Raw genomic sequence first — 24,361 nt, forward strand, 5'->3', positions numbered from 1 at the left:
TGCCTTTGATCTCAACAATTGTCAGACCAATTCTTACGTGTCTGTGTCAACTCATTGCCTAACGCTTGCTTATTTTAATGATCTTTATGGAGTCAAACATTTGAAAAGGCTAATTACTTTGTCTTATTACGAGTTGCATGTGGAGTATATACCCCCACATGTTAAATATTACTGCCCACTACAGTCCTACCTTTCAGGGTAGTTTGCCTGGTGATTTTGGAGGGGTCAGACTGATTCTAGCATGAGTTACATACAGGTACTATGCTAACCGTGAGATATTAGCACACAAGACCATTTGAAAAAACAAAGATGTTTATTGAATGGGTAATGGAGCAGATTGCTTTCCTCTCTTTTCAGACAGTGGGGACAACAGTCCATCTGAGCCAGTTCAAACTCTCCCACAAGCTAAATCTTTTGACTCATCTGAGTAAGGAAGTGTCACTTTGACCGCAATGACAGGGCGAGCCGCCAACTAAGAGGTAAGACAAAACTACAGCCCAGGTAATAAAACAGCATGATGAGAAACAAAAAGACAGTGGCCAGAGGTCCCACCCCCCTGCCCCAATCTCAAATAGACGTTCCTCTCCCCATGGCTCAATTAGCTCACTCTGGCTATTTACAGTTTATCTGGCCTCATCTCGGCCTGGGCGAAGAGTAATGAAATGGGATGTCAGTCGTTGTCGCTGTCATGATAGGCTGGGGGGGGGGTCCATTGGCTCTAAAGGGGATGTGTTGGTGTTGGTGGGGGTTATTATTCCTGTGTATCAGTCATATTCATGGGTGTGTGTGATGGGGGGGGGGGGGGGGGGGGGGACAAGGCTTGGTTGTTTGTTATTTGTCAGAGGGGTGGATGACCCCCCCCCCCCCATCTCCAGCATTCTGTTCTGTGGGCCGCTCAACCGAGGCCAGGGTGGCTGTGACCTCATCCACTCTCCTCCACAGTCCCATAAAACACCAGGGCTTGACGTTACGGCTTCTTCACCTTCTTGATGGACGAGGAGCTGGATGCGGATTCTCTGCGTTTACGCTGGAAAGACACAAAAGAAATGCACCAAACGCCATCAGCCGTTGGTCCAGAACATGTTTAAACCTGCATAATTTCACACTAAACTATGAGAATATTAAGAACCGTGCACATTGGAACATTTTCTAAATGTATTCTCTTTGACAAGTTGTATTCAGCTACCTCCGGTTAAAACAACAGGGTCGGATTCATTAGGATACTACTATACACTATCAAAACCTATTGCAACGGACAACGGTTAAAACAACAGGGTCGGATTCATTAGGATACTACTATACACTATCAAAACCTATTGCAACGGACAACGGTTAAAACAACAGGGTCGGATTCATTAGGATACTACTATACACTATCAAAACCTATTGCAACGGACAACGGTTAAAACAACAGGGTCGGATTCATTAGGATACTACTATACACTATCAAAACGGATTGCAACGGACAACGGTTAAAACAACAGGGTCGGATTCATTAGGATACTACTATACACTATCAAAACCTATTGCAACGGACAAAACAACAGGGTCGGATTCATTAGGATACTACTATACACTATCAAAACGGATTGCAACGGACAACGGTTAAAACAACAGGGTTGGATTCATTAGGATACTACTATACACTATCAAAACCTATTGCAACGGACAACGGTTAAAACAACAGGGTCGGATTCATTAGGATACTACTATACACTATCAAAACGGATTGCAACGGACAACGGTTAAAACAACAGGGTCGGATTCATTAGGATACTACTATACACTATCAAAACCTATTGCAACGGACAACGGAAATAGGCATTTCTTACTGGACAACTTTAGCAGGGACGCAAACTGGTGAGGGCTCAAAAAGATGACACAAACATGCAAAACATCTCTGCTATGGAGAAATGCAGGTTGGAACTAATTAAACAACAAAGAATATGATCTACATGATCAGTCTCGGTGTGTAAAATAAAAAGTGGTTAATATGAACCCAACTCACAGCTAAAAAAATGGAAAGTAAGCAATCCAATGTTATTTGTTGCCTAGACTTTACTGAAAACGAGTCTTGAGAAAGAAACAATACACTAATATTGCAGTTAGCCATGAAGGCCTTTATAATAGAACGCTTGTGACCACACACACATCTAAATATTGCACTTGGGAAAAAAACATCTTAAAGTAGCAATAGAATGAAACAAACAGGCATTCTATTTTAGCTGTATTATAGTGGCCACTATAGATATCGATCAAGAGCACACAAAGCTACATGTGTGCAAGAATAACGTTCACTGAGTAAAATAAAGTAGAATCCAACCAGTAGTGATCCAACCCCCCTCTCCCCTCCCAAACTTTTGTCATCGGATCTACACGAATCACACTGGTCACCTATTTTGGATTCAAAATGGAAAATTTCGCAAAAAAAGGTAACCAGTTTGCATCCCTGGTTCAGGTAGTCCCTCACGTGTCGGTCTGTTTAATTCCATTTCAAATCATATCAAATTTTATTTGTCACATATACACCTGCCGAATACAACCTTACCGTGAAATGCTTACTTTGGTGCCTAATGGTTTTTGTGAGCGGGGTGGGTTGAGAGACTTACTGAGTTGGGGGTGAGCGGAGCTCCCACCACATCGATGATCTGCTCCTTGGCCTCGCCCTTGATGTCGTCTGGGCCGGGCCAGGCAGGGACCTCGGGGCCTCCAGGGGCCTCTAGTCCTCCTCCTGGGGGCCCGACGGGGACCCCCCCTCCTCCTCCAGCCTTCAGCAGGGCCTCGTAGCGGTGGCGTAGCATCTGTTGTTCGTACTCACAGTTACCGTGGGCCTGCTTCAGCTCATAGACCAGCACCAGGTCACTGCGCAGCTCGTTGAACATCTGGACTATCTCCTCTGTGGGCATGGGGTTCAGGTCTACACAGAGAGCAGTGTAGGGAAAGATGAAACACACACAGATAGGAAATATCCCACTAACCATTGTACGAGGCCCACAATGCATTGGCAGTAACCAAACGGTTCGCCTTGTTTTACTTGACCTACATGGACAAATCAACTCAAAGGATATTTAAGTCCAACTATCTAGTCAGAGTGCCCTGGTCTGTGTTTGCTCTATTTTTTTCCCACCTTTATTTAACCAGGTAGGCCAGTTGAGAACAAGTTCTCATTTACAATTGTGACCTGGCCAAGATAAAGCAAAGCAGTGCGACACAAACACCAAAACAGAGAGTTACACATGGAATAAACAAACATGCAGTCAATAACACAATAGAAAAGTCTATATACAGTGTGTGCAAATGAGATAAGATGAGGTAAGGCAATAAATAGGTCATAGTGGCAAAATAATTACAATTTATTAATTAAACACTGGAGTGATAGATGTGCAGAAGATGAATGTGCAAGTAGACATACTGGGGTGCAAAGGAGCAAAAAAAAAAGAATAACAGTATGGGGCTGAGGTAGTTGGATGGGCTATTTACAGATGGGCTATTTACAGATGGGCTATGTACAGGTGCAGTGATCTGTGAGCTGCTCTGACAGCTGGTGGGGAGGGAGATATTTATATTGGAATGGTAGATGTTATTACCAGACCTGGGTTTAAATGTTACACGGAACAAAAATATAAATGCAACATGTAAAGTTTTGGTCCCACGTTTCATAAAATAAATAAGACTGCAGAAATGTTTTATATGCACAAATTTGTTTATATCCCTGTTAGTGAGCATTTTTCTTTGACAAGATAATCCATCCACCTTAAAGGTGTGGCATATCAAGAAGCTGATTAAACAGCATGATCATTACACAGGTGTACCTTGCACTGGACACTATAAAAGGCCACTAGTTGAAGGAGTGTGCAATTGGCATGCTGACTTTAGGAATGTCCACCAGAGAATTCTCTGTGCCAGAGAATTTAAATGTTGCATTTCTCTACCATAAGCCGCCTCCAACATCAGGCGTTGTGGTTAGAGCTTTGGGCCAGTAATCGAAAGGTTGCTGGATCGAATCCCCGAGCTAACAAGGTAAAAATCTGTCATTCAGGGTAGCCTAGTGGTTAGAGCGTTGGACTAGTAACCGGAAGGTTGCAAGTTCAAACCCCCGAGCTGACAAGGTACAAATCTATCGTTCTGCCCCTGAACAGGCAGTTAACCCACTGTTCCTAGGCCGTCATTGAAAATAAGAATTTGTTCTTAACTGACTTGCCTAGTTAAATAAAGGAAAAAATAATAATAATATCTGCCCCTGAACAAGGCAGTTAACTCACTGTTCCCCGGTAGGTCGTCATTGTAAATAAGAATTTGTTCTTAAAACTGACTTGCCTAGTTAAATAAAAGGTTACATTTAAAAAAATATATATATTTTTTAAATACTCTAATACACAGAAAATAAGTATTTCAATAACAAATAATACACATATTTGAACCCAGGTCTGGTTGTTTGTGCGAGTCAGACAGTGCCTTGGTTTGCTGTTTAACATTTATGCTGAGGAGATTATGGTAGGTATTATGCCTAACTGAACTCACCCACTTCCCTCTCTGTCAGGATCTGGTCAATGGCCTTGATCTTCTTCTGGCCTACCGAGCTCGGCAGCTTCATCTGTAAGACACACAGAAAATAATATGTTGGGGTGTATGGGGATAAACATCTTCACCTCTGGCGGTTAATTAGCCTGAAATGCACTTCAGCGTGGCTGATCAAAATGCTTTTATCTGCCCCAGTTTGACAGATTACCTGTGGAGCACTACACTCCACTCCTTTACCCACAATGCATTTTACATAGAGAGCAGCATCTCTCCATTAGTCATGGAGATGAATAAGCCCCCTCTGCTACATCCTACAGATATTAGCGTGCCGCTAATGGCATAAATCATGGTTTTGCTGATGAGAGCAAGGGAAAGGTCCCAAATGGCCCCCTATTCACTAGGGCTGGGAATTGCCACGGACTTCACAATACGATATTATCACGGTACTTAGGTGCTGATACGGTATGTATTGCGATTCGATAACGTGATTTTATTGTGATTCGAGGTTCCAAACATATTGCTCTCTATATGTCTGCTGCAGAGAGATAAGAAAGAGCATGAGAAAATGTGTTTATCAGTCATGGAAATAAAAGTGCTGAAAACATGTTGGCTCACTATTTAAAAAGAAGATGAGAACAAACTATAGGATGAAGTTTTGGTGCAGGTACAGCCGACTCATGCTAGCTAACACTACCTATCAAAAAATCTAAAACATATTTATATTATCCTAAAATAATATTGCGATATTACGTTTTAGTAGTGCACTACACAGGGAATAGGGTGCCATTTGGGACATAGAGCCAGGTCTAACATGCTCCATCCACTATGAGCATACATCACATGCTGCAGTATGATACCATACTAGACAAGTAAATTATCCTTTTAAAATAGAGCGTTAGTGGAGTTTCCAAAAAACTCAAATGGTGCTTCAAATGAGAGTTCCTTACGGTGCTTCAAATGAGAGTTCCTTACGGTGTTTCAAATGAGAGTTCTTTACGGTGTTTCAAATGAGAGTTCTTTACGGTGTTTCAAATGAGAGTTCTTTACGGTGTTTCAAATGAGAGTTCCTTACGGTGTTTCAAATGAGAGTTCTTTACGGTGTTTCAAATGAGAGTTCTTTACGGTGTTTCAAATGAGAGTTCTTTACGGTGTTTCAAATGAGAGTTCTTTACGGTGTTTCAAATGAGAGTTCTTTACGGTGTTTCAAATGAGAGTTCTTTACGGTGTTTCAAATGAGAGTTCTTTACGGTGTTTCAAATGAGAGTTCTTTACAGTGTTTTAATGGGAGTTCTTTACGGTGTTTTAATGGGAGTTCTTTACGGTGTTTTAATGGGAGTTCTTTACGGTGTTTTAATGGGAGTTCTTTATGGCGTTTTAATGAGAGTTCTTTATGGTGTTTTAATGGGAGTTCTTTATGGTGTTTTAATGGGAGTTCTTTATGGTGTTTTAATGGTGTTTTAATGGGAGTTCTTTATGGTGTTTTAATGAGAGTTCTTTATGGTGTTTTAATGAGAGTTCTTTATGGTGTTTTAATGAGTTCTTTATGGTGTTTTAATGAGAGTTCTTTATGGTGTTTTAATGAGAGTTCTTTATGGTGTTTATGGAGTTTCAATGAAAATGCTTTATATTGGTCTTTGAGAGGGAAGCTAAGGTCCTATGGTGATATTTGGAGGGGGAACAATCTAAGCAAATCAATATACTATTCCTATACAGATCATGCGTGACTGATCATTTTAGTGCATGGCCATGCTTACCCTCTGGCTGCGCAGCGTGACTCCAGCTGATTTGAAGTCGGGGAATTTGATGCCTGCCGTCTCAGGAACAGTCTGTTGTGGACAGACAGGAAGACAGTAGAGAGGTGAGCACAGAGACAAAACACACAAGCAGGGTGGCATCAGGTTCCTTATTAAGCGATTGGGCGAATGGGAGTGTTTGTATACCGGTTTCTCCATCTCTCGTTTCAGCGGGAGCTTCTTCTTGGTAGCCTTGCGCTCGGCACGTCTCATCTCTGTGTTGGTGTCTGCTGCTGTGATGAGCTTCTGCAGGTCCTGGGCCTTCTTCTCACGATCCTTCTTCCTGCTCTCCATCTTCCTTAGCTCCTGCATCAGATACTCCTCTTCTGCCACCTTCAGGGCAAAACGGGTAAGTGCAACATGAGCAGGGGATTAAGACAACTATTATCTTGGACTACCATTTCAACCTTCAACACTAACAGTGGAATTGTCTTTGGGGAAGTGCTGCTAACCTGATCAGGCGTGCGGTTGAATAATCTCTCTAGCTGCTCTTTCCTGCGCCTCTCGTGACCCGCGTCAAATACGTACATCTTGGGCTCTGTCCCTGTTGCAGCGCGGACCTTGGTCAGCTTACCGCAAATGTTGTAGTAACGTTCCTTCAGGTCCTCCGTTGACCGTTTCTGAAAGTAAAAATACATAAATGTTACCGGCAGGTACAATTATCATGGGAAGACATTATATTTCACGATGCAACACATTCAAATATTTACCTAAAAAAAATCAAATATTCTAAATGTTTTGAAATACTTGAATCCTTCTTTTCTGTATTGTGATTTGTGGATTCAAATTCTGTATTTAAAATGTGTGTGTGTGTAATGTCAGTCATAGATAGCCTCCTCACTCTGTATTGCTGATGGTCGTAGCGGTCGTGGACGACGATGAAGCGCAGGTCAAAGCGCTTGCACAGGTCAAACAGGTGGTCCGTCTCCGCCTTGGTCCAGCCGTCATCATGGAGATACATCTGGTACTCTTGCTCCGAGTACACTGGCACCTGCACTGCCTAGGGAGGAGGAGACGGAGAGAGATTTTTGCATTTGCTTTGGCAATAAAGCCCCTTTGAATTGAAAGAGAGGGAGACGGGTGGTCACAGGGAGGGAGAGAGATGGAGAGAGGGAAGGGGTATGGAGTGAGGGAGGTAGAGAGATGGAGAGAGATGGAGAGCGAGGGAGGTGGAGGGGGAGAGATGTGTGAGACCGACAGTGATGAAGTGAACAATAAAGAGATAAAAACAATGAGAGACAGTGGAGAGAAACCCCTCTCCTTACCTTGTTGAAGCGGGCGAAGGGGTAGTCCTTGCCTTCCTCTGCCATGCGTCTCCAGTGGTGGAAGACGGCTCCGTCTCGGCGGGCTGGGTTGGTGAAGGGCATCCATTTCCAGGGTCGCACCCGCTTACAGCCCAACTTGGCCTTCACTGTCCGGTAGCCCTGAGTAGTGTCACTGGGCAGCAGGGGGGGAGCATCTCTGCTGAGAGACAAGTGGTGGTCAGAATACTAATTCAGTGACACACCCTATTAAACACAACAATACAGAAATTAATCACAAGTAAATAGCATTTTATGAGAGATCAGTGTTCACGTAAATCTAATTGTATTGGTCACATACACATATTTAGTAGATGTTATTGCGGATGTAACGAAATGCTTGTATTCCTAGCTCCAACAGCGCAGAAGTATCTAACAACTCAAAAGTAAAAGAATGGAGTATGTTCAGCCCAAGAGGCAGGGCAGCCAGACAGAGGGAGTTTGGGTCAAACAGGGTTCCTACTTCTTGTCTGAGTAGAGCAAGGCGTACACCTCTCTGTGCATCCCCTCTGGTCTCTTGAAGGTCAACGTTTCAGTTGTTTTCTTGGCCTTTTTCTGTAATGGGGGGGATTAAGGTTGAGTGCAGATCGTCAACTGTGCAATTTAGATGTAAACGATAGACTGTCAGTTGATAGACTTGTGCTAATGAAACTCAACAATGGACAGTTGGAACACAGTAAGTTGTTCCACACAAGCCACTCTCACACACCATCAAAAGACAGGTCCTCGGCAGGTTGTGACCAGAGGACATCATTCTTACCTTCTCGGAGTTGATGAAATCCTTCTTACTGATCGGCCCATCATTGTCCCCTCCGGCCAACTCCAGAATATCTCTCACATCGGCACCAGCTGCCATGATGACGTGTGCTGTAAAGAATAGTTACTCTTTATTTGTATTCTGTCATTGTGTGTCAAATGTATATGTCATCACCTGATAGCTCATCTAACTATCAAGTTACTTACCAAACGTTATTGGCTAGACATGGCAAGCGGAGCTAGCAAGCAATGTAGTTAGCTAATCTCTTTGCAGAGGCTACTACTCGGTCTTTGCAGGAAACCAACGTTAGCAGTCTATACTTTATGGATTAATAATTAAGTTAACATATGTATTAAGTGTATTCAAAGAGGATACCTGCATTTAGTGTCGATAATTTAGCTAGTTAATTAATGCGTCGCTCACGTTGACTAATTAACGTTAGCTTTCAAGCAAATATGTTCAGCTAGCCGGCTTTGGCAAACGTTGCCGCGCTAAAGCCCAGCAGGGACATAGCTAGTTATGAAATAGTTCATTTTCAACGTAACGTTTTACCGTTTACCTTTTTGGTGAATCCACGCGTCTGTTTTTGTCCTTTTAAAGCAAATATTCTGTGAAAGTATAAAAATTGGCTAGCTAGCTAACCGGCTAACAACAAGCTATAATCAACAAGCTTGCGTTCAGCGGAAACAGGAAGTAATTGTTCTTCGCCAGTAAAGCCCCTTCTGTAATAAGTTTGTCGCCACTTACTGATGCGGAGGGGGTGAACTTGGAACTCAATTATTTACCCACATTAAAAAAAAACGTATTTATTTATTTCACCTTTGTTTAACCAGGTAAGCCAGTTGAGAACAAGTTCTTATTTACAACTGCGACCAAGCCAAGATAAAGCAAAGCAGTGCAACACAAACAACAACACAGAGTTACACATGGAATAAATGAACGTACAGTCAATAACACAATATAAAAGTATATATGCAGTGTGTGCAAATGAAGTAAGATTAGGGAGGTAGGGTAATAAATAGGCCGTAGTGGCAAAATAATTACAATTTACCAAATAAACACTGGAGATAAATAATTGATAAATGATATGACACAACTTGTGCCATATGTTGTCATATATAAGACATGAATACATGTACAGAAGAAACATGTTGACTGTTTCCTTAAAATCATTATTACAGTGCTAGCTGTGCCACCAGAGACTCTGAGTTTGAGCCCAGACTCTGTTGCAGCCGGCCGGGACCGGGAGGCCCATGGGGCGGCGCACAATTGGCCCAGCGTCGTCTGGGTTAGGGAGGGTTTTACCGGAAGGGATATCCTCGTCTCATCGCGCACTTGCAACTCATGTGGCGGGCCGGGCGCAGTGCGCGATGACCAGGTCGCTAGGTGTACGGTGCTTCCTGGTTGGATGCGCGCTGTGTTAAGAAGTTGTTTCGGATGACGCATATGGCTCTCGAACTTCGCCTCTCCCGAGTCCGTACGGGAGTTGCAGCGATGAGACAAGACAGTAACTACTAACAATTGGATACCACAAAATTGGGGAGAAAAAGGGGGTAAAAAAAAATCTATATATAAAAATATCATTATTAAAAACAAGTTTATTATTGTTCTGAACATGCCCCACATTTTCCAAAGTACACTGAAATTGGAATGATACTGTGTCTCCTGGAAGATACATTCAGAAAATGATTGGATGGGTTAACAACAAAGATTACATACAATTAACATTTTAAGGGAATTGCTTTCTTATACTTGAATTACAGAGGAATTCAACACACAAAAAAAACAAAAAAAATTGTAACCTGTCCACTCTATTTTCTCATCTTCCTCATCCTCTACTTCCTGTTCATTCTGCTTGATCTCAGAGGTGTACTCAGACTGAACCACCACGCGGTAAGAGAACTGGTCTGAGTAGCACGGGTAGGCCTGGACCACACTACTATTGACTGGGATTTTGACTCAGCCAACAGTGAAATCCTAGACATGGAATCTATACTCCCCTTCACACATCAGGACAACCTTGTTGAGGTAACGGATGCCATCCTGGTATTCTTTGGGCAGCTTCCTGTTATTCTGGGCAGTTTGCGAGACCATTGGCAGCGTTGCACAGTGGAAATAGTTGTTTGAGCATTCATGGTTGTGGATATACACGCTGGTATGCCAGTTTAGCTTTTTAAACAGGGCAAAATAAGCACTGTTGTGCACAGGGGTGTTGAAGGAGGCACTGATTCATGGCTTGCCAGTGTAGATCCTGGGTGTGTATTCCACTTTTTTATGGAGGAGGTTCCCAAGCAGCATCCGGAAGGGCAGCGCATTGAACTGAACAGCCTGCAACATGCCGGCATCATACAACTCTAGTTGGTCCATGTACAGTTTAGACTTAGCTTTGAAGTTGAAAACATTTTAAGCAGCGATCATGGGAAAAGGGATGCATTCCAAAAGGGCCACCTGGGCTTCGTGGGTGGATGAGTTACCCTGATCCAACACCCAGTCCTCCAAACCTTTTAGCAAGAAGGCCTCCTCTGGCACTACCACGTATGAACGGGCCAGAAGGGCCTTTACTGTGCCCAGGCCAAGACAAGTCCAGGCTGGGGAATGGCTCAGTGACTTACAGCTCCAGGCAAGGTAGCGCAGACAGGTTTCCTGCAGAACTGGGTCGCCTGTACAGACGGAGTGCTCGTACAGAGAGGTCTGGAAGGAGGAATCCTCTGGGAGCAGTGAGGTGAAGAGCCTCCCTGCCGCCTCCTGGAGCTGAGTCAGACTCCAGTGGGACACCATCTTGTGGATGCACTGGGCAGAGGACGAGGTGATGTTGATTTGCCTTGTGTACAAAGATACCTGGGGAAGAAGGAGACACAAGATACATGGATTCTCTGCCATGACACGGTTTTGACGAAGAAAGGGTGGATGTAATAGCAGGCTAACTAGGATAACGTTTGTAAAGTAAAGCATGTTGGTCTCACCTTACCTTAGGAAGTTGGTGAAATGAGGGCGGCAGTTGAGTCTAACGTCTAGGTTGAAGTTAATGAAGTTCTCCTCCTTTGTGACGTTTAAGATGGACGCCTCTGGATCGAGAGTGACGATCAGCTTGTGAACACAGATGTTTTCCACAGTGCTGTTTGCGGCCCGACCCGCACCATGATGTCAAAGTCACAGTCGCGTCCACTTTCAAACAGCCCCCCCATGTGGTTAGCAAGGCCTGTGTTGTGGTCCAGGGTGTAGACACGGCTGATATTCTGAGCAGATTCTGATCAAATAAAAAAATATTGGTCAATCACATCATATATTGATCAAGCACATCATATTTTGAAAAGCACAAACAGTATATAAACAAAATATCAGAAATTGATCATACATTTTCTTCCAATCTAAAAGAACGATTCATTGTAAACTGGTGGAGGCTGCTTAGGGGAGGACAGCTCATAATAGTGACCGGAATGGAATGGTATCAAACATGGTTTTAATGTGTTTGATACCACTCCATTCACTCACTCCATTCCAGCCATTATTACGAGCTGTCCTCCCCTCAGCAGCCTCCACTGTTGTAAACTGAGCACCTCCTTGAGCATGTACTGTAACAGTCGTCTACACTAGCATCCCAAAATGAGCCATGGACCAAACATTTCTGCTGTTTCAATTTTCATTAAGTGCATTTCAATGATACTGTGTCTGGTCTTTAGGTCTTTGTGGATGAGTCGTTGTGGTCATTGGTCAGTCTTACCTCTCTCACAGACCACACCAGCATCCTCAGTCTGTTGGCAGTCAGTGACTCCCCCCAGCCTTTGAAGAGACCGTGGGACAGGTCTTGCCCTGTCCCATCACAGTTTAGAGCCTGTGTCCAGCCTGTGTCCAGATTACAGATGGGTCATGGGTCAATAAAAACAAACAGGGAAGGTGTGATATTCTGTACCTATGCAAAGATCCATAAGGGGCTAGTTTCCCGGACACAGATCAAGCCTTCATTGAATCAAAACTGCGATGAGTGGATACAAGAGAGTTTATACAGATCCAACCTAACTTGTCCGTATATTCCAGCCACCACGGAAGTAAGAGCACCAGGTTAGTTGAGATGGCAACACACCACCGGTTCCTCAATAATGTCCGAGTTGTCTTCACACACGGTCCCCCACTGTCCATTATAGTAGAACTCCACACAGCCCTCAGAGGACAGCTTACCCTCCACCAGCCTCATGGCCCCATTCTGTAACCCTGAATGGAGGTATTAGAGTACAGTCAGTTAGTCAAATAGTGAGAAATAGTAATGGTGTCTTTTTGTAGGCACTAACTCCGCCATGGTTGTTCTATGAGATAATCTTCATCAGCTGACGTCACTTTTTGTGATTTGTTAAGCATTTATGTAATTTAAAAAAGGCTTCATAATTCATCAAGGTCATGTTAACTGACTGATATTATCTCATATAACAACATGTATAATGCTAAGTCTGTGTTAACCTCAGACCTTATTTTCAGCATTTATCCCCAAACCCTATTCTTTCCCCATTCATTTTCCCCAAAGGAATGGCTGAACGAACCAGAGGAAACTCAATTCCGTTTTTTAGGACTGCAAGCTGGCGAGCTCTATAGTTCCCCAAAAGCAGTGATAAATCAGTCCCCCAGTACCAGTTAACCAACTAAACAGTCCTTCAGGATCGCATGATCTTGGCCGAAAGGGTACAGATCACAAAAGGGTACAAATAACAAAATGATCAATAAGTTAGAAGGATAATAATAAACAAGCATCCAATTGTCTACTCTAAACTTCAAAGCTAAGTCTAAACTGTACATGGACCAACTATAGGGCCAATTTATCTTGGCCCTATCACCTATCATGGCTCCCAAGTGGCGTAGCGGTCTAAGGCACTGCATCTGAGTGCTAGAGGTGTCACTACAGACACCCTGGTTTGATTCCAGGCTGTATCACACCCAGACGTGATTGGGAGTTCCATTGGGCGGCGCAGAATTTGCCCAGTATCGACCGGGTTTGGCCGGTATAGGCCGTCATTGTAAATAAGAATTTGTTCTTAACGGACTTGCCTAGTTAAATAAAGATTAAAATAAAAAGAAATAAAACATCAGCTGATTTCAGTCAGTGTATGGTCATGGCTAGAAAACATATAGCTTTTGTCAAATTAATGCCAAAAGTTAAAATTTTAGCTAACCTTTTTCCCAACCTTAACCTCATTTTCCTAACCTGTTATGTTAGTTATTCTAACCTACTAAATAACCTTTCCTAACCTTTTACAAAAAGTAAAATCTGACAAAAACTGTATACCATCTAGTTAAAACCTCAGTGGCTGTGGAATGAATGCATTGTTGGAATGGAATGTTGGCAGTTAATTATAAAAATGTTTGGAATCACTCGTCTAAAACTGTCTGGCTAGCTTAGCTAACAAACATACAGTGCAGATAATATTCAAATTAATTGTTTTACAGGACATCTTCTGACAGTACTAGCAAACCACAGTTGACCAATTCCCTTCCTAAAAAGGCTAACTTTTTCTAGTTCTATGGTACACTGTACCAGGTGGGAGGAGGCAACGCTGCTAAGCAACACACAACTCGAGACAGCTGTGATTTCCAGCTTGTCGTTTTGGCAGTATACTAACAGCAGGTAATCGATGATTTTCAACAAAGCAATTCGCGTTTCAATGTAGGCGTACTTATGTTGCGACTCACTCGATAGCATGCCTTGCTAGTTATGCATTTGGTTCAAACGTCTAAAAGCAGGCTTTTAGCTAGCTACTGTACAGTAGCTAGAATAGTTAGGTATTGTTATTAAAAGGCTAGTTAGGTCATCCAGCTAACTAGCTAGCTACTTTTTCCACATTAAAGCTCTGCTTTGTACTCTGTGTTTGACAGTGTCAAAAGCAGTAATGTCCACAAGCAAGGAACAAGCAGCTATCAGTAAAGTTCTGAGTTTCCTTCAAGAGTGGGATCATGGCAACAAGACGGTGCGCAGCCGCATGCTGACCGTGTTTGTGACTCAAAACACTGGAAAGACTTGTCCTGAGTTAGAACTGGAATTCGCACAGGTTGCCAGTCTCTTTCTGGCTCGGCTCACCGCCTGGATGAGGCTGACGTATCCTTGCATAATGCATTTGATGTGGTTAGATAACCAGTCCAGTGCTATGGTGTCATTTATATCCACATACAAAGGCAGCATGTTTGGAGAAGGTGATGCAAAACAAATGTGGTGTATTTTGTCATTTTCATTTACTCAGGCGCATTCAGCTACATGTTCGGAACATGCTTAGGTCTTCAACTGAAAGCAGTTGGAGTGTTCCTCTCTGCAGCTAGCAAGTGAGTGGAAAAACATTGTCTGAATTTGTATAGCTAACACATTAATCTCTTGCACCATAAGGTTTAGTCACATACCCTTGATCTTTCCACAGTCATCGTTATCTCATAGAGTTCCTGGAGGTTGGAGGGGTCCTAACCCTCCTGGAGATCTTAGGTCAGAAACAGACCAAGGAGGAGGACAAGGCAGAGGCCATTCGGCTGCTTCAGATAGTCTCCAACGCTGGACGCAAGTACAAAGAGCTAATCTGCGAAAGCTATGGTAAACAACTCCCCAAACTATCTCTATGATACATACCGTGTTTTTAGTATGCAGTTGGATTTCTAAACTGTTACAGTTCAAATTGAAATGATCTATGTAGAGAGAAATGATTCGCTGTTATTACTCCAAAATGTGTTGAGTTTTTCAGACTATGATTAAAGACTGATTGGCAAATAATAATAATAATTCATTTAATTTGTAAAGCGCTTTTCTCAGACTCACGGTGCAAAAAAAATACAAAGAAATAATAATACAAACAATCCAAAACACAGAACTTAGAACATAGACATCCATCAAAGCTATATATATATATAGGTGTCGCCAGATCCGGAGGACATGAGAATCGAATTAGCAGAGGTCCTTGAAAGCGTTTCTGAACAGCACGGTCTTGAGCTGTGCCTTAATAACCTTATACTGCATTGGGCTAAATCAGGGTAGTTTTAAACAAATCTACTTTGAAACCAAAGTATACACCTCACACACATGGTTATGGGCAACAACAACAAAAATAAGACACCTGTACCATAGAGTTTAAATGTATACCATTTTGAGTTTGCACCTCAATATTACACTTTATATACATCACAGAAGACTGAAATATAACAAAACTGTTTGACATAGAAACAGCAGATTTTTGGCTGTTAAAAAAATGATGTTTATTAATGATGAAATTGAGAAATATGAATAACATTCCACCCATAAGTCCAGTAGTCATTTGACTGCAGGAAAGGGCTACAGGAGGACAGAGATTCTGCAGCCCTAATAGTGTCTGGAAGTGCGTTCAACAGCCATGGAGCCGCGCAACAAAGTCCTGTCACCCCCTAGTTTTTAGTCAGCTGCGGGGCTGCTGACGGGAGAAGGACCTAGAGGAGCGAAGGGTGTGTGTTGTTGATTGGTTAATGTTGCTTGATTGGTTCTCAGACCATATCACTGTTTCCTGTCCACGCGGCTTGCAGGTGTGAGAGCCATTGCAGAGTGTCTGGCCAAGTCCAAGACAGAGGGGACCCAAGAGACAGCACGGGCCCTGTTGGAGTCCCTGGCCCATGGAAACCCCAAATACCAGAACCAGGTGTACAGAGGTCTGATTGCCCTGCTGACCTGTATCTCGCCCAAGGCCCAGCAACTGGTCTTGCAGACCCTCCGCATAGTACAAGTATAACAACACACATACACACAGGCAATCACACACGCTTGCTGACACACAGGCATGCATTCAAGTGCGCTTACTAACACACACACACACACACACACACACACACACACATGGGTTCAACTACCATGGGACATAACAGCTGAAAATCCAGCTGTGTGTGACCTTGTCATACACACCTGACTGCTGTGTCTTGAGTGTATTTATGAAGGTAAATGATTGGATATAATTCTGACCCCTAACAGGACATAGTGAAGGAAGCCCACCCCAGCATCGTGGGACCTCTGTTGAATTTGTTGAGGTCCCTGCATTTGGAGGTGCAATATGAGGGTAAGTAATAGCAAGGTGTGCGTGTCAACTCTCAGCTATCCAGACAGCCTGTTCTACATGTATTTCAAATACAGATCTCTTCCATTGACATCTTCAACATCCGCTTGTACTTCACGCTGTAGTATCTGATTCCTATAGTATGCAGTATTATTTTATAATCTCTTTTGTAATTATTGTGTTGTCTATCTCCCCCTCTCTCTCTCCCAGCTATCGAGCTGATCACAGATCTCAGGCAGTATGAGGTCAGACCGGCGCTGCTCACAGGTCTCGTAGATCTGCTCAAACCGGCAATGGAGGGAGTGCAGACATACAAGATCCTGGAAGGTCTCACATCTTCTCCTTATTGGTTCCCCAGTAAATGAGAGGCAGTCATTGTGCATCTAGTCATTGTGTAGTTCTCATTGCAACCCACTAAGAGCAACCCTATAGGACGCTTCTTGCTACAGTTCTAACAGTAAACATTTTTCACACACAAGATGTGATATTGCATACGTCTTTTAACATAGTCATCATGCCTGAAGCAATGTAGATCCCCTTTCAGCATAGAGTTTTTATCTCAATAAAACACTTGGAACTGTTATTGATGTGTTGATGTCCATTCCATCAGACCCAGAAATGACCAAGATGACTGAATCCCTGCCAGTGTATGTCCAACAAGCTGCGGCAGCCAAAGCTTTAAGGTGAAGTCAGAACCCTCATGTATGGGTATCCCTTAGAAATGTCATTCTGACATGGTCTGTGAATTTGCCACAAACTGTCTGAAACTGAAAACTGAAGTTAAATGCTGTATATTAGTAGTATCAGCGGCTAATCTGATTTATTTGTCACTCACTTGTTAACTTAGAAGTGATTTGCTTGTTATTTTATATTGCCACTCAGCCCATATTTAGTACTTTAAATGTAATGACATACAGATCAGTACAATTAGTACAATCCAGGCTGTATCACAACCGGCCGTGATTGGGAGTCCCATAGGGCTGCGCACAACTGGCCCAGCGTCGGCAGAGTTTGGCCGGTGTAGCCCGTCATTGTAAATAAGAATTTGTTCTTACCTGACTTGCCTGGTTTAAAAATATATATTTTTATTTTTATGAAATGTGTATTAGCCTGTAACAGTAATGTTCATGATCATCATATACCAATGCTGACTGTTTTGACTACGTGCTGAAGGTTGCTTGCTCAGGGGAGTCAGGAGCTGTCCCAGGAACTGCTTCCTCTCAGAGTGGTGCACCACTTGATCTATGCTATGGGAAACCAGGAGCATGCTGACGCCCAGAGACAAGCCAGCCTGGCGCTGGAGGTAAATCAAATCGAATCAAATAAGTACACACCAGAGTTGGGGAATTGATGGTAGTCAATTCAGGAAGTGATTTGAATAAAACATGGAACAGCTTTTGAAATAAATCTATTCTACTTTTCAGTTTATTAAGAAGTCATTGAAAAAAGTTGGAATTTCAGTTTACTTCCTGAATTGACCCAAACCCTGAGACACACACACACACACAGTAGAAAAGAAATGCATTCATCTAGAATGCATTTGCACAACTATCACAGTTGTGATAGTTTTTAATTTTGTAGATTCCAAAGACAACAAAATCTCTCACACAGACATTCTGTATACTACCCTGTATATCAGTACAGAGTAGATACTACCCTGTATATCAGTACAGAGTAGATACTACCCTGTATATCAGTACAGAGTAGATACTACCCTGTATATCGGTACAGAGTAGATACTACCCTGTATATCGGTACAGAGTAGATACTACCCTGTATATCGGTACAGAGTAGATACTACCCTGTATATCGGTACAGAGTAGATACTACCCTGTATATCGGTACAGAGTAGATACTACCCTGTATATCGGTACAGAGTAGATACTACCCTGTATATCGGTACAGAGTAGATACCACCCTGTATAGCGGTACAGAGTAGATACCACCCTGTATAGCGGTACAGAGTAGATACCACCCTGTATAGCGGTACAGAGTAGATACCACCCTGTATAGCGGTACAGAGTAGATACCACCCTGTATAGCGGTACAGAGTAGATACCACCCTGTATAGCGGTACAGAGTAGATACCACCCTGTATAGCGGTACAGAGTAGATACCACCCTGTATAGCGGTACAGAGTAGATACCACCCTGTATAGCGGTACAGAGTAGATACCACCCTGTATAGCGGTACAGAGTAGATACCACCCTGTATAGCGGTACAGAGTAGATACCACCCTGTATAGCGGTACAGAGTAGATACCACCCTGTATAGCGGTACAGAGTAGATACCACCCTGTATAGCGGTACAGAGTAGATACCACCCTGTATAGCGGTACAGAGTAGATACCACCCTGTATAGCGGTACAGAGTAGATACCACCCTGTATAGCGGTACAGAGTAGATGCCACCCTGTATAGCGGTACAGAGTAGATACCACCCTGTATAGCGGTACAGAGTAGATGCCACCCTGTATAGCGGTACAGAGTAGATGCCACCCTGTATAGCGGTACAGAGTAGATGCCACCCTGTATAGCGGTACAGAGTAGATGCCACCCTGTATAGCGGTACAGAGTAGATGCCACCCTGTATAGCGGTACAGAGTAGATGCCAACCTGTATAGCGGTACAGAGTAGATGCCACCCTGTATAGCGGTACAGAGTAGATGCCACCCTGTATAGCGGTACAGAGTAGATGCCACCCTGTATAGCGGTACAGAGTAGATGCCACCCTGTATAGCGGTACAGAGTAGATGCCACCCTGTATAGCGGTACAGAGTAGATGCCACCCTGTATAGCGGTACAGAGTAGATGCCACCCTGTATAGCGGTACAGAGTAGATGCCACCCTGTATAGCGGTACAGAGTAGATGCCACCCTGTATAGCGGTACAGAGTAGATGCCAACCTGTATAGCGGTACAGAGTAGATGCCAACCTGTACAGCGGTACAGAGTAGATGCCACCCTGTACAGCGGTACAGAGTAGATGCCACCCTGTACAGCGGTACAGAGTAGATGCCACCCTGTACAGCGGTACAGAGTAGATGCCACCCTGTACAGCGGTACAGAGTAGATGCCACCCTGTACAGCGGTACAGAGTAGATGCCACCCTGTACAGCGGTACAGAGTAGATGCCAACCTGTATAGCGGTACAGAGTAGATGCCACCCTGTATAGCGGTACAGAGTAGATGCCACCCTGTATAGCGGTACAGAGTAGATGCCACCCTGTATAGCGGTACAGAGTAGATGCCACCCTGTATAGCGGTACAGAGTAGATGCCACCCTGTATAGCGGTACAGAGTAGATGCCAACCTGTATAGCGGTACAGAGTAGATGCCAACCTGTACAGCGGTACAGAGTAGATGCCAACCTGTACAGCGGTACAGAGTAGATGCCACCCTGTACAGCGGTACAGAGTAGATGCCACCCTGTACAGCGGTACAGAGTAGATGCCACCCTGTACAGCGGTACAGAGTAGATGCCACCCTGTATAGCGGTACAGAGTAGATACCACCCTGTATAGCGGTACAGAGTAGATACCACCCTGTATAGCGGTACAGAGTAGATGCCAACCTGTATAGCGGTACAGAGTAGATGCCAACCTGTACAGCGGTACAGAGTAGATGCCAACCTGTACAGCGGTACAGAGTAGATGCCACCCTGTACAGCGGTACAGAGTAGATGCCACCCTGTACAGCGGTACAGAGTAGATGCCACCCTGTACAGCGGTACAGAGTAGATGCCACCCTGTACAGCGGTACAGAGTAGATGCCACCCTGTATAGCGGTACAGAGTAGATGCCACCCTGTATATCGGTACAGAGTAGATGCCACCCTGTACAGTGGTACAGAGTAGATACTACCCTGTATATCGGTACAGAGTAGATGCCACCCTGTATAGCGGTACAGAGTAGATACCACCCTGTATAGCGGTACAGAGTAGATACTACCCTGTGTAGCGGTACAGAGTAGAATGTAATCACTCAAGCCAAGTCTTATCTCTGCCTTTGTCTTTAGCATTTTGTCCGTACATACCCAGTGGTGGAGGAGCATGTACGCAGAACCATGGGTATCAATCTGTTTGCAGCCTTCATGGTGAGCTGAAATCTATTTTGTATGTAAGAGTATGCATCTACACTGAACCAAAATATAAACACAACATGCTACAATTTCAAAGATTTTACTGAGTTACAGTTCATATAAGGACACCATTCAATTGAAATAAATTCATTAGGCCCTAATCTATGGATTTCACATGAGTGGGAATACAGATATTCATCTGTTGGTCACAGATACCTTAAAAAAAGGTAGGGGCGTTGATCAGAAAACCAGTCAGTATCTGGTGGGACCACCATTTGCTTCATGCAGCGCGACACATCTACTTCACAGAGTTGACCAGGGTGTTGATTGTGACCTGTGGAATGTTGTCCTACTCCTCTTCAATGGCTGTGTGAAGTTGCTTGATATTGGCGTTAAGACTGGAACACGCTGTCGTACACATTGATCCAGAGCATTCCAAACATGCTCAATGACAAATGATTGGCTGAGAGAAATTGGTGATAAAAAGATTGTGGGGGCTGTTTTGTTAGACTTCAGTGCGGCTTTTGACATTATCGATCATAGTCTGTTGCTGGAAAAAAAACTTCATGTGTTATGGCTTCAGACTCCCTGCTATAATGTGGATAAAGAGTTACCTGTCTAACAGAACACAGAGGGTGTTCTTTAATGGAAGCCTCTCCAACAAAATCCAGGTAGAACCAGAAATTCCCCAATGCAGCTGTATAGGCCCATCCGTGAACAGCATTCTTCTCCAGCATGCCATTGGCCATTGAATGAGTATTTTCCCACTGAATTCGTTTACGACGCCTAACTGCAGTCAAGACCCTGGTGAGGACGACGAGCACGCAAATGAGCTTCCCTGAGACAGAAACCCACAGTTTCATCAGCTGTCCGGGTGGCTGGTCTCAGACGATCTCGCAGGTAAAGAAGCCGGATGTGGAAGTCCTGGGCTGGTGTGGTTACACATGGTTTACCTGTCTAGTTTTGATTTACATTTAATTGGTTGTCAACTAATGGGAATTCGACATGAAATCAACAAAAAATGTCACAATGTCATTTGATTAAGGTTAGAAGTTTGGTGAAAAAAAGACAATGCTCTTATGTTGATGACTTTTTGCAAATCCAATCAGTTTCCCACGTTGATCCAATGTCATCACTTTGATCTTTTGGGGGGGTTTAAATTATGTGGAAATAATGCTGATTCAACCAGTTTTGCCCAGTGGGTGCACACCTGACACACAGCAGACTCAGGGACATCCATTCTGTTGAAAGTTATGCCTCTGTCTCGAACAGACCTGCCATAAATGAATGCTTCCATACTGACACGACTCACCTGATCCACAGCAGAGGGAGGGCTGTGACATGCTGGTCTGGACAGAAGGCCGTTTTAAATGCAGTGTTCGCTCAGAGTTGTCCTTATTTCTGCTGAGTTTTGATTGATTCTCTCAAATGTTTTTTCTTTCCTGGAGGGTTGAGATTAGGACTCACATTAGGACTCACGTTTTTTGGATTTGAAAATCCAACAGTTGTATTGAAAGGGGGTGTCACTCTGGGGCTGTGTGTGGTTGTCCTTGTTGGTTTGAGTGAGAAAGACACAGAGCAGAACCAATCAGTAAAAAAGCACATCCCATGCATTATCGACGCATTGTGCCGAGCCTCGACAACATCAAAATAGCCTTTCTAGACTCAGAAGTCAGGAGTACTTTGAGTTAGGTGTTAGCCAGACTAAATGGCACTGGCTAGAGTGGCAAACTGGTCTGAGCAAGGATGTGTTTAAACCCTGGACTGTTGATGCTATGTATTGGCTATTGAGAGGCTTTGAAACCACGGGTCGGCCATATTGGCACATTCCAGTGAAGGCACAGTCATCCATAGGAATGAATGGAATTCTATAGTAATTAATAAATTAATAATTGGGGTATGCACTAAGGTATCTGTAATAGAAATGTGGCAAAAAACGAATGTAGACATTAATAAATACATTTCTATAGCTTTCAAAATATTGTTTTTACAACGGTGGGGGCGTGCCAAGGTGGTGGCAGGGTGTATATATGTATATGAATCATTTGGGTCGGAGTCTTCACTTTTTTTTTTTAGATTACAATGCATTCAAATTACTTTTATTTAAAAAAAATGTTTTGTTTGCTTCTCTACAATTTTTTAGCACAAACCTGAGACTTTCTACATGACGATGGATGAAATTCAAGCAGATATCCTGCTATCAAATAAAGTCAACATTTCGGAAGGTAATTGTATGAGACTTTCACTTCAGTTTTGTAATATTTGTGTAAGTAAACGTGTATCCCTAAGCCTCACATCATTAATAATAATAATAGTTTATTTAACTTTTATATTACTGTAACTTTCCATTACAAAATAGAATTTCAAATTAAAATCTTTCATCTTTTTATTTACAGTTCTGGAGCACCAGAGCTCAGAAGACTGAACCAGACAAAGTACAGGCATGCCATTTTGTATAATAATAGTTTACACTTTATTTTCATGTTACAGTAAAATAAATCAATAAAAATAACAAAAAGTATTCAGCCCATATTATTGTTTTTTAACCGATTTGCTTAGCAACTGTAACCATGAGAAATGCCTTTCAAATGAAGAGAATAAGTGGTTTAGCCTGGGTACCAGTGTTTATAGCTAATACTCCACTTGCTTGCACTGCTGTCATTTGCCAAAGAGACTTGTCTTTCTTCAAATATGAACATTCTATCATAAATGAGCTCAAGGAGATAAGGATTTGGCCCTGATTCCATAACGTTCAGTGCTATCCGGAATCATTTGGACATCCCTACCCTAAACCTTAACTCCTACCTTAACCATAACCTAACCTTTACCTTAATCATTTTAAATGTACATTTGGGGTGTGTTTGTAAATTAAATCTGGAGTGCCAGAGTGCGCTCAGCGCGTTTGTAAATTAAATCTGGAGTGCCAGAGTGCGCTCAGCACATTTGTAAATTAAATCTGGAGTGCCAGAGTGCGCTCAGCACATTTGTAAATTAAATCTGGAGTGCCAGAGTGCGCTCAGTGCGTTTGTAAATTAAATCTGGAGTGCCAGAGTGCGCTCAGCGCGTTTGTAAATTAAATCTGGAGTGCCAGAGTGCGCCCAGCGCGTTTGTAAATTAAATCTGGAGTGCCAGAGTGCCTCAGCGCGTTTGTAAATTAAATCTGGAGTGCCAGAGTGCCTCAGCGCGTTTGTAAATTAAATCTGGAGTGCCAGAGTGCGCTCAGCGCGTTTCTAAATTAAATCTGGAGTGCCAGAGTGCGCTCAGCACATTTGTAAATTAAATCTGGAGTGCCAGAGTGCGCTCAGCGCGTTTGTAAATTAAATCTGGAGTGCCAGAGTGCGCTCAGCGCGTTTGTAAATTAAATCTGGAGTGCCAGAGTGCGCCCAGCGCGTTTGTAAATTAAATCTGGAGTGCCAGAGTGCGCTCAGCGTTTGTAAATTAAATCTGGAGTGCCAGAGTGCGCTCAGCGCGTTTGTAAATTAAATCTGGAGTGCTAGAGTGCGCTCAGCGCGTTTGTAAAGTCAGAGCGCTGTCAAGCGGTTCTGGAGTGCAAAGTCTAAGACAAAAAGGCTTCTTAACAGTTTTTACCCCCAAACCACAAGACTCCTGAACAGGTAATAAAATGGCTACCTGGACTATTTGTATTGTGCCGGAAAATACTAATGTTATTTCCAACAACCAATGAGCAACTTCATATTGAACGTTGAGATTGCCAAAAACCATTCTCTTTGGCAAATGACAGGAGAGGCAAGAAGTGGAATGATAAACAGACTGTTTACCACTTATAGTCTGGGTACCAATCTACCCATTTGTTATGTAAGTGTAAATAAATTCAGGAGTAAAAATGTGCTAAAAAATCACATAATAAGTTGCATG

General features: G+C 43.1%; 2 protein-coding genes and 1 pseudogene across 4 annotated transcripts; 1 reads left to right on the forward strand and 2 right to left on the reverse strand.

Annotated features, from left to right (window-relative positions):
• Window positions 1-294: 294 nt before the first annotated feature.
• On the reverse strand, window positions 295-9,067 carry dmap1 (DNA methyltransferase 1 associated protein 1). 2 transcript variants are annotated; one of them, XM_029633627.2, is made up of 11 exons: window positions 8,932-9,067; window positions 8,376-8,482; window positions 8,079-8,170; window positions 7,580-7,775; window positions 7,156-7,314; window positions 6,767-6,934; window positions 6,462-6,647; window positions 6,276-6,347; window positions 4,522-4,594; window positions 2,610-2,917; window positions 295-1,027 (listed from the first exon to the last, which is right to left on the reverse strand). In XM_029633627.2, the coding sequence occupies exons 2-11, from the start codon at window positions 8,469-8,471 to the stop codon at window positions 968-970; spliced, it is 1,410 nt and encodes a 469-aa protein (XP_029489487.1). In that variant the 5' UTR covers window positions 8,472-8,482; window positions 8,932-9,067; the 3' UTR covers window positions 295-967. The 2 variants fall into 2 exon arrangements, with proteins under 2 accessions (XP_029489487.1, XP_029489486.1); XM_029633626.2 differs by having other exon boundaries at window positions 7,580-7,778.
• A 930-nt stretch (window positions 9,068-9,997) lies between these two features.
• LOC115109759 (galectin-3-binding protein A-like) lies at window positions 9,998-11,252 on the reverse strand (annotated as a pseudogene).
• A 2,459-nt stretch (window positions 11,253-13,711) lies between these two features.
• Window positions 13,712-23,006, forward strand: armh1 (armadillo like helical domain containing 1). Of its 2 annotated transcripts, XM_029633628.2 has the most exons (12): window positions 13,712-13,983; window positions 14,232-14,451; window positions 14,604-14,672; window positions 14,765-14,931; window positions 15,888-16,084; window positions 16,327-16,411; window positions 16,619-16,735; window positions 17,019-17,091; window positions 17,582-17,711; window positions 20,423-20,500; window positions 22,629-22,710; window positions 22,882-23,006. In XM_029633628.2, the coding sequence occupies exons 2-12, from the start codon at window positions 14,246-14,248 to the stop codon at window positions 22,908-22,910; spliced, it is 1,233 nt and encodes a 410-aa protein (XP_029489488.1). In that variant the 5' UTR covers window positions 13,712-13,983; window positions 14,232-14,245; the 3' UTR covers window positions 22,911-23,006. The 2 variants fall into 2 exon arrangements, with proteins under 2 accessions (XP_029489488.1, XP_029489489.1); XM_029633629.2 differs by lacking the exon at window positions 14,232-14,451 and having other exon boundaries at window positions 13,719-13,983; window positions 14,594-14,672.
• The last annotated feature ends 1,355 nt before the right edge of the window (window positions 23,007-24,361 follow it).

Source organism: Oncorhynchus nerka, linkage group LG25 (genome assembly GCF_034236695.1).
Source record: "Oncorhynchus nerka isolate Pitt River linkage group LG25, Oner_Uvic_2.0, whole genome shotgun sequence".
Classification (NCBI taxonomy): Eukaryota; Metazoa; Chordata; class Actinopteri; order Salmoniformes; family Salmonidae; genus Oncorhynchus; species Oncorhynchus nerka.